This window comes from Pelobates fuscus, chromosome 5 (assembly GCF_036172605.1).
Source record: "Pelobates fuscus isolate aPelFus1 chromosome 5, aPelFus1.pri, whole genome shotgun sequence".
NCBI classification, from domain to species: Eukaryota; Metazoa; Chordata; class Amphibia; order Anura; family Pelobatidae; genus Pelobates; species Pelobates fuscus.
This window is the reverse complement of record NC_086321.1, coordinates 360349029-360360456: the sequence shown is the minus strand read 5'-3', so window position 1 is coordinate 360360456 and position 11428 is coordinate 360349029. Positions and strand designations below refer to the sequence as shown.

The window sequence follows — 11428 nt, the reverse complement described above, 5'->3', positions numbered from 1 at the left end:
GGAAAGATGGATAATCTTTGAGGTCTGTGCCAAATCCACCCACATTGGACTGTCCCGTTTACGTGATCTTGACAAGAACTGGTCCGACAGCATTCAGCAATGAACTGATTCATGTCATTCCTGGGCATTGCTCTGCTCGAAAGATGAGGAAAAATCCTTTTGCACAATATCGAAAACACCCTGTACTTTTATAAAATTATATTTAATTTGTTGTTTTTTTTTAGTTCAACCTAAGAGACCTGGGAGACCGAAAGGGAAGGCTCTCGCCCCGGCGTTCTAGCAAGTAAGTCTGAATAAAAACACACGGTTGCAAGAATGTTGTCAATTATTTACAGCCGTCTTACAGAGGACAAAAATCACTAGAACGTCTTGGTTTGGCAGCCGATATAATATTCAGATTAACACCTTGATGGAATATAAACCTGACCGAGGCCTATCTGACATGATTTTCCAAGAAGCCTCAGATTGACAGATGCTTTCAACGCTATCTGCTCCTAACATTACATATTTTAAAGATGTGGCTAATACAGGAAGAAGAGTGATTAGATCTTTAGCTGTGAAAAGGCCTGACCTCAGCCTACCTTTCAGTTTCTGCAATCTCTCATTCTAAGTTTCTACGCATAGTCTGGGCAATATACATATACATAGAAACACACACAAACGTACACACACAAACCTACACGCAGACCCCAAAATCAGGACTGTCCCACCAAAAGCATGACTATTGGGAGGCATGACACTGGAAAACACACAAATAACCACAGACACACGCACTGACACAGATACACACACTCTCACACATACATATACCACCCAACATTTCAAATTAACTTTTTTTTTTATTTTAGGGCTGTGAGAGGGGGTGAAGACAGGCAAGGGCTGTTGTGAGAAATTTTAGGTGTTTTACTAATAGAAATTGATGTAATTTTTGTAATTTAAAACAGGAACAATGTATCTGATATACATAGACTGATTTCTAAAATGCATTTACTGTAGTTTAAAGATGCATTACACTCAGTGCTTTTGCTGTAGAGCTCTGTTATACACTCAGACACAATAACAATATGGAACTTGCAGAAAAGAGGGACATTAGGCTAGAAAAGAAAGACACAGAGATTTTAGACCTAAAATAGGGACTGTCCCTCCTAAATAGGTGGGCCGCAATGGCCGTGGGGCCGAGGCTGGCAGGGGAGATCACAGGATCTCCCCTGCCAGCCCCAGCAGGGCCAGCGCTATCCGAGCGCTGACCCTGCTGTGTGACTCCATGGGCAGGTGGGGAGATCAAAGATCTCCCTCACCGGCCCAGAGACACTGTTACATGCGGCCGCCAGCTGGGGAGGGAGGGAGGCAGGAGAGAGGACCGGCAGAGCTCTAGACAGCAGCTCCACCGGCTCCTCTCGCAAGGTCTGAACGTTGCCGCGCTTACCACGGCAATGCTCAGATCTCGCGAGAGTGAACTCTAGCCAGCAGGCTAGAGTTCACTCTCACCACTGGACCACCAGGGAAGGCAGCATGGTCCCCCTCCCAGGCAGAATGGCTACCCCCCTCCCAGGCTAAAGGTAAGAAGGGAGGAGGGATATAACTATTTTTTTATTTTTTAATATTAATTAAAAAAAATACTTAAATAAAAAATACACTAACAGCCCCCTCACACACACAGCACCCCCAGACACACACAGCACCCTCAGACACACACAGCACCCAGACACACACAGCACCCAAACACACACAGCACCCAGAAACACACAGCACCCAGACACACACAGCACCCAGACACACACAGCACCCAGAAACACACAGCACCCAGACACACACAGCACCCAGACACACACAGCACCCAGACACACACAGCACACAGCACCCCCAGACACACACAGCACCCTCAGACACACACAGCACCCTCAGACACACACAGCACCCAGACACACACAGCACCCCCAGACACACACAGCACCCCCAGACACACACAGCACCCCCAGACACACAGCACCCCCAGACACACACAGCACCCCTACACACACACAGCACCCAGACACACACAGCACCCAGAAACACACAGCACCCAGACACACACAGCACCCAGACACACACAGCACCCTCAGACACACACAGCACCCTCAGACACACACAGCGCCCCCAGACACACACAGCACCCCCAGACACACAGCACCCCCAGACACACACAGCACCCCTACACACACACAGCACCCAGACACACACAGCACCCTCAGACAGACAGCACCCTCAGACAGACAGCACCCTCGCTCACACACCCACACATATATATATAAATATACACATATAAAATTAAATTAGAAACCTAGAATGTGACAGCAGATAAAAACACCCTCACACACAGCACCCCTCTTACATACACACACACTGCGCCCCTCACACATAAAAATACGTCCAAATATATATATATATATATATACACACACACACTACAGCACCCCTCACACCGCACCACTACTCACATTACGCTCCAGATACACGCTAGATCCCTTACCCTATATGCACTCTTAATCCTCTATACACACACACACACACAATCTCCTATACACACTCTGGGTCCTTTACACACTAGATTTTCTACACACACAAACTGCACCACCTACACACACACTACATTCCTTGTCAGCAAACACATACAACATTCTCTAAGCACACCCTCTCTACAACCCCTACACACACCACGTCACCTATACACACACACACTACAGCCGTATGCACACACTCGCTACATCCCCTATAACACTATGCCCCCTATACAAACACACACTCTCTACAGCCCCTAGACACACATATTACACCACAAACACAAATTTAAATTGACCTATTTACACAATACTACACCACACTCTACACACACGCAATCCCACAAGCAGGCTCCAAACACATGCACCATACACTTTCCTGGCCCTTTTGTCCTCTGGTATCCCACTTGTGGAGACACCAGAGACAATTTAAAAGCAAACACAGCGCAAGCATGTTATTAAATTTACTTGCGCTGCGCAGAACAAATACAGGGCCTTTTTCTAATGCCAGAGCTCTTCAGCGGGGCTCTGCGCATTGAACCAACTTGCTCACTTTGAGAGGGGGCGTGCTTGTCATTAGTGATGACAAAACACACCCTCTCTGGCCCCGCCCCCTTCTCAAGGGGCCGCTCTGATTGAAAAATGCCCGGGCTTAATTTTTTTCCCAGTCCGGCCCGGATAGGGACACTTGTGAAGTATGCATGCACAGTGCCAGGCATGCACATACAAATACTCACTCTCACACACAAATACACAGTGCCAGACAAACACATACAATTACAAATTCTTTCATGCCTGACTGATTTTACATTTTTCTACAGAGATCGGTGACAAGTGACAGCCATGTCACAGGAGGATGGCAACAAGGAAAGTGGAACAAATGAATGTCCGGTTTGTTATGAGAAACTTCAAGCCCCAACTATTTCGGAGAGAAGGCTGAGTTGTGGCCATTCATTCTGCCATGACTGTCTGGTGAAGTATCTCATGACTGCCAAAAAGGAGGGTTCAATAAAAAAGAATATTATCTGTCCTCTGTGCCGGTATGTGACATTTCTCAGCAAGAGGGGACTTATTTTGCCTCCCAAGCATGGAGAACTCCATCAGATCTTGGAAGTTCCAATCTCGCCATCATGCATAAGGCATTCTGCTGATCTGGGTTCAATGAACACATTGGTTATTCCAAACACTGAAGATGCAGAGTCAGATGGCCTTCCTGATCACCAAAGATGCAGTTGCCAGTTTGACTCTAACCTTGATGTAATCAACCACACTTGTGGATCTCAAATCTTTGTTATCAGCGACCAAGGGCAACCACTGGAAAGCGTTGAGGTGGTCACCACACAAACACATCATGTAGATGCCCGAGTCAACTGTTGCCGTTCCCCATCGTTGATACTGATCCTACTGTTAATATTTCTTGTTGCAGTCTTAGCAGCAGTTCTTCCATGGATATTATTGGTCAAAAGAACTTAATCCAACCTCGAACGAATACTTTCCAAAACCATCAGGATAAAAAAAGAATTCAACGCATCTATTTTGATGTTATATTACAAAATTCATTATTGATGGGGAGAAATTAGTCATTAAGAAAGATAATAATTAGAAAGACAGTATCTGCTTACACTGCAGATACTCTTTCGAATTTTGGAACCTTGTATATCAATCCCAAGACATTTGCCTAAAGAGGACCAACACTTGGAATCATTCTGTATCTCACAAACTTCTAGCAAAAAAATAATGTAATTTAACACTCTACAATTTCGGTGAGGAATTATATTTTACAAAAATTAAGAACAAATTTGTATTTTACCAAAGAAATCAATCTACCGTATGTACTCGTCTATAAGTTGATCTTGTGTATAAGTCGAGTGCAGTTTTTTGACCATCAATTGTTAAATATGCTATGACTCGTGCATAAGTCGAGGGTACGTTATTTGAATGGAATTGTTCGGTTTCTGTTCGGTTACCGAACAGACTCTGTGTGGTCCACCTTGTTAACACCTCGTAATCACTGACCAACCCTGGCTGTTAACCACAAACAAGCATTCCCTGGGTGGCCACCATTTGTATATACAAATGCACATGTTGTCAACTGCATGGATCTCTGAGTTGGCTACGCAAGCCCGTGAACCTTGCTGAAACTTGTACCCCTTCCCGACTAGCTAGGAGAACAGCATTCGGGAGTCGACATTCCCCCGCATTCAACTCCCGAACACCATACAAAATTCTATCAAAACTAGCACTGACCCGTGGATAAGTCAACTCTGCATTTTAAAATTAAGTTTAAGACTAAAATTTCTGGACTTATACACGAGTATGTACGGTACTTCTCTCAGGATCTTAACGCTAAGTAGTCCGGTTTGTGGTGGTGGCAGCTCTGGCCTCTCGATGTCCGGTCATCATATATACATTTTTATACTAATAAAATAGAATGATTCATGCATTTTTCTAGAGGTTCTAAATCACTAAAATTCAAATATTGTACCTTTTTGTACAAAAGGATCTGTCATATTCTTTGTTTTAGCATAATATTGTTTATTGAAATCTCACTATATGTTGTTTTCTTACAATCTGTTCAGGAAAAGGTATTGCTTTACATTATGGGCCTTCTTTCTGAAGTCCAGCTAAATCTATTTCTGAATATTAATTAGCTTTCGCTTCTCAAACATTCCTTTTTCTCACAACTTACTAAGGCCTTGATGTTAAAATATTTGAGCCAGCTTTTCAAATAATTTTAATATTTTTAGATATTTCTTTTTAAATTATTTAACATTTAACTATATATATATTACCAAACGATTTTGCACTCAAGCTATCCCAAGGTGTTGCCTGGTGCTCGGCTGCACAATAAATAGATGAATGGAAAAGGCCAGCACTCTAGGACTTGTCAAAAACTTCTCAGGTTTATTCCAACAACCAGTCAACGTTTCAGTTCAATTAGAACTTTCTTCAGGACATAAAAAAAATGTTATGTCCTGAAGAAAGTTCTAATTGAACTGAAACGTTGACTGATTGTTGGAATAAACCTGAGAAGTTTTTGACAAGTCCTAGAGTGCTGGCTTTTTCCATTCATCTATATATATATATATATATATATATATATATAAATAATCCTGTGGGGAGGCATTGTGATTGGCTCAGAACAACACTTCTGATGATGTCAGCAGGCAGCATGCTGGTCTGAGGCAAACAGGGGCAGAGCCAGCAGCTTTAGGCTTCAATACAAGTAAGATTTTACTATATTTAGGGAGGCAAGGAGGGATCAGGGGGCTAGATGGTGGATTTAACACTATAGCTTCAGAAATAATGTTTGTGTTTCTGACCCTATAGTGCTCCTTTAAAAGCTTACTGTTATTTTGCTGATCTCCGTGATGAATTAATATATATATATAGCTGGGGAGGTCACTTTATATCTGATATTGCCACCAGTAAGATCTACAAAGAAACAGTTAATGTAAAATAGCTCCTACTTTTATACAATGATATTAAACGGGGACATGTTTGGGAAGGAAAAAAACACAAATATATAAAACAACAAATATCCAGATTTCAATATATATTCAATATAAAAATAGCCAAAGTTGAAAAATGCTTCCTCAAAGTTAGTTATGTTTCCAATTCGCATATGTTGGCCTACAATTTGAAATCCAAAAGTGTGTTTATATATATATATATATATTTATATATATAAAGATCACAACAGTTTCTGGCACTCATCCCAAAGAAAAATCATGAATTCAGTAATAACCAGGTGCCTCTCCGTGCAAAATGTACAAACAGAAAAAATTGAGAGCACTCAATGGATTTTGTAAATAAATACTATATTAAATCAAACGCATACAAATCAACGTTTCGACCGTCTGGCGGTCTTTATCAACCTTGATAAAGACCGCCAGACGGTCGAAACGTTGATTTGTATGCGTTTGATTTAATATAGTATTTATTTACAAAATCCATTGAGTGCTCTCAATTTTTTCTGTTTATATATATATATATATATATATATATATATGTCTTATGTTAAATGGCAAAAATATATTTATGTATTTATTTATTTCTTATAAAGATTATTTATGAAAATTGAGTCCCCCTCCCCAAAACGGGTGCATTGACTGCGTTATTTACTGAAGTTGTAATTGCTAGGAATTTTAAGTAAATTCAAAAATTTAGGTCACAACAGACAAATTAGAAAAAAAAATGTCAAGGTAATTCTGTTTCCAATTTGTCTGTTTTGGTCTTGAATATTTTAGCATTAAAGGGATACTCCAGGCACCCAGACCACTTCTGCCCATTGGAGTGGTCTGGGTGCCAACTCCAACTACCATTAACCCAGCAAGTGTAATTATTGCAGTTTTTATAAACTGCAATATTTACCTGGCAGGGTTAAGTCCTCCTCTAGTGACTGTCTATGAGACAGCCACTAGAGGGTCTTCCGTGTTCTTAGAACACGAAAAGTGTTTTAAGCAATGCTGGACGTCCTCATGCTATGTTAGGACCTCCATCGTCGCCGAAATCACCATTGGAAAGCATTGACTAAGGCTTTCCTATGGGGAGGTCTAATGCGCGTGCTGATGTCGGCGTGGGAGGAGTAGGCGGAGAGTAGGCGGAGCCTGACCAGTGCCGAGGGACATCGGTGCTGGACTCCGGTAAGTCACTGAAGGGGTTTTAACCCCTTCAGCAACTTAGGATGGGGGGTGGGAGGGAGAGGGGCACTACAGGGTCCTGCAGTGCCAGGAAAACTAATATGTTTTCCTGGCACTGGAGAATCCCTTTAATTTGAAATTCACTTTGATTTAATTTTGAATTCTCATCAATATTTAGTGAAAACCCCTAAAAGTGAATTTCAAATTGTAGGCCAAAACTTAACTAACTTTGAGGACGAATTTTACAACTTTGGCTATTTTTGCTTAAAATTTTATTTATTTTTAAAATAAATGTATACAGTTGCTTGTTTTGTCTACATGAAGGAAAAACTGTGAAAACAAATATTTCAAAGGGATTTTCACAATCGTGTGAATTTTTTGAAAATCAAAGTAGATTTCACATTTAGGTTAAAATAGCCAAACATTCGAGATTCTCCAAGTTGGCTATCTTTTCAGTATGATAATTTGATTTAAAATGTGAAAATGAAGGTGCATTCTAAGATTAGAAAAAAAATACATTTATTTATAAAACAAGACGAAGGGGACATGTTGTTAACCTGTAGAGTATTTCAACAAGCTGAAAGGCTTTATGGGTTGGAGTGTTTTAAACACATTGAAGTCTCAAAATTCACACTTTAGTGAATAGTTGTATGGATTAACCCGAGTAACAACCATGTACCTTTTGATTGATAAAATATTAGCGTAACATGCTTTGCGGACAGACTTAAAAAATTTTATTCGTTTATAAAAATTATTTGAGAAATGAAAACTTTAGACAGTGTACAGTTCACTATTTCACACAGGGTCAAAAATGCTACTATAAAAGCGAAAAGTCAATTTTTCTTGCATATCGTATATGTGACAAAAATAGATGAATAAAAATGGCCAAATACCTTACTTTTAGGTATTTGTAAGGATCCGGAATGCATTATTAGCAGGACAGCTTCCTGAAGATGGCAACAGAATATAAAAATGTCTGGCCCATACAAATAGACATAATTCATATATTTGTAAAATAAATTTATTTAAAACTGCTATAGCAATCTTTGTCAGTCTCTGGAACGCTAATGTAATGCCAATAGTGAAATGGTAGAGTCTACCCACACTCACCCTCAACGACGGAAGGAATAATATGACCCATTAAATCCTCTTGTTCTGTTTTTAAAGCAGGAGGTGAGCAGACATTATTTAGCATTATAACACTACTGGTAGAGAAATGTGTTCTACAGGCAGGTAATCATAAATAGAGTATACATGATGGTAAGTGAGACTTTATGGACTATATTTCATACTGAAAAATACATGAAAAATCAAATATTTTTTTTACTCAATCCGGGTATTGAATGGGTTAATTGACTGTTCATTTATAATAAAGTATTTTATGAAAGAAGTTTAGTGAATAAACCTGACTGATTTTAGCCCAGCAGGGAATCTACAAAGAACAAATATGTGCTGATTTAATTTATGTATTTAAAGACTTTAATTAGATTTTTTGTGTAACTATATATCTCAACTGTGCACACGAAGTGAAATGCTCAACGCAAGCAGCGTGGCAAGTGAGAATCTGCCAGAAACAAGACAGATTTTATGCTTCGTTCCTTTAAACACACCTAATAGTGTTATAGGGAGTACATTGATGTGCCATTTTTTTCTTTCTTACTTTATTAAAGTTTAATTTATCTACGTAAAATCTCCTTTTGTCCATTTATTCTCTATTCCTCGTGTGTGGTTTTTTTGGTTTCTTTATTCACTATATCCCTGGTTCATCTTTTTTTTTTCTTTATTCTTTATTTTTGCAGTGCTTAAAGTTTGACAAACATGCTTGTATCGCCACGATAGCTGGTACAAGCAGATGAAATAATACATATTATACAACATCTTGGCGATTATTAACAGCACTTTTTTCTATTTTTTTGAAAGCTTAGTAAATGATATGGCGTAGGTAGAGTTAAGGAGCATGAGTATTTTCGGCATGCATAACATTACAGGCATAGCGGGTGATAAACAAACTAAGCATGCTATATCATTACATCTGAGCATTATAAGCAAAACTTGTGACGATCAGACTAAGTAAATAACAGCATTTCTAACTGCACAAAGCTGGGCTGTTTAGCTCAAACAGGTGAGAAAATCTGGTGCATAACTAGCGCGAAAAATACAAGAAAAATGTCAGATATCAGATAGAGGGGAATGCACAGATATGTGATGGTTCTTGCAGGCATCAAACTGTACAGGTTGCAAAAAGGACTGGATTGGGTCCATTGCGGCAAGGGAGGGATTCGAGCGGGCTCCGCTGGGCCTTCCCTGCGTCTGGGTTTCCCTTCAACCTATACCCATAGGAGGTAGAAGCTTTGGAGGTACCTGGGTCTGTTTCTGGGTACAGCCGTCGGCTCGATATCTGTGGCGGGAGTCCCGTGATCCCTGGTTCATCTTAAGTGTTTATTTGTGAATAAGATGTGAAACCTTAATTGCAAAAGTTTACACCAAAACTGAGTTGAAAAATTATTAAGTGTTCACACCCACTCACATCCTCCCACCATTAATGGCATTTGGGGTGCCCCTATTATTATTATTATTATCACCATTTACATAGCGCCAAATGATTCCGTAGTGCTTTACAATATTATGAGAGGGGGGATTTAACTATAAATAGGACAATTACAAGAAAACAGGAACGATAGGTTGAAGAGGACCCTGCTCAAACGAGCTTACAGTCTATAGGAGGTGGGGTATAAAACATTAGGAGAGGAAATATCAATCAAATAGGGTGTGAGTGAAGCAGAGCTGGAGGAGAGAGTAGAGTGCTGCCCTTTAGGAGAGCGCAAGAGAGAGAGAGACAGGTATGCAAGGTATGTGTGTTAGTTTGTGTGTGTCTGTTATTGAGTGTGTGTGTTAGTTTGTGTGTCAGTGAGTGTGTGTGTGTCACTGAGTGTGTTACTGTGTGTGTCTGTTACTGAGTGTGTTAGTTTGTGTGTGTCTGTTAGTGAGTCTGTTTGGTGTCTGTTAGTGAGTGTGTGTTTGTCAGTGAGAGTGTATGTTTTGTAAGTGAGTGTGCATATGTGTCTGTCTGTCAGTGAGTGTGTGTCTGTTAGCTAGTGTGTGGTTAAAACCCCTTCAGCACTTACCTTTCTCCAGCGCCGGGCTCCCCAATCTGCCTCTCAGCTCCGAATGCGCATGCACGGCAAGAGCCGCACGCGCATTCAAACCGCCCATAGGAAAGCATTAATCAATGCTTTCCTATTGACGTCCAGCGTCTTCTCACTGTGATTTTCACAGTGAGAATCACGGAAGCGCCTCTAGCAGCTGTCAGTGAGACAGCTACTAGAGGCTGGATTAACCCTCAGTGAAACATAGCAGTTTCTCTGAAACTGCTATGTTTTCATCTGCAGGGTTAAAACTAGAGGGACCTGGCACCCAGACCACTTCATTGAGCTGAAGTGATCTGAGTGCCTATAGTGGTCCTTTAAGTGTATGTGTGTCTGCATGCACTGACATACATACCGCGTTCGCAGGTCAATTTTCGCACCGGGGCCCCATGGATCGTGTGTACGCCACTGCTAACACAGATAATAAGGCTGTGCTCTGCTTTTCTGTTATCAGGGACTCACTCCACTGGGTGTCTCTCCTGCTTGAATTTGGCCTAAGGGAAAGCAATGTCTACAAGGGGAATGAGGGATGAAGGGCAGGCGCTGTGTGAGAGCAACAGCAGCAGCAGCAGCACAGAGAGACAACCAACCAGAATACTTTATTGCAACAGCTTTGGAGAGGCAATCTGAGAATAACAAGAGAAAACAGATACGCTTTATTTATACAAAGCCAGCATAAAGTTTTGGGGACTTCTAACCCGTTACAGGAAGCAAGTCTACACTTCCCATACAGGTGTACGCAGGTCCTGCAGCAAGTGTAACACCCACTGAAAACAGGATTAATGCTCTCAAATTAAAATGTAAACTTTTAAATGAAAGTATTAAGGGCAAATTGTATATTTGTTATGACAGGTTTACTTTAACTATATAAACACCATATAATAAAGATTATCATTGTTAAAGAACAAATTCCACACTCTTTTTTTTTTTTTTAAATCATGAAAAAAAATTACTTTAAAAAACAAAAACTGTAAAAACAAACATCGCCCCCTCTTAATTTTTCAGTTTTTTTTTGTTTGTTTTTTACATGGGCCTCACTTTCCCTAGCAAAATCATATAAAACTAAAATAAGTGATAAAAATAAAAAGCGCATCATAATATT

General features: G+C 40.3%; 1 protein-coding gene across 1 annotated transcript; it reads left to right on the top strand.

Moving 5' to 3' along the window:
- The first annotated feature begins 3368 nt into the window (after nucleotides 1–3368).
- On the top strand, nucleotides 3369–4010 carry RNF222 (ring finger protein 222). The gene has a single exon (XM_063453356.1). It carries the CDS (start codon nucleotides 3381–3383, stop codon nucleotides 4008–4010), a length of 630 nt encoding a protein of 209 aa, XP_063309426.1. The 5' UTR covers nucleotides 3369–3380.
- The last annotated feature ends 7418 nt before the right edge of the window (nucleotides 4011–11428 follow it).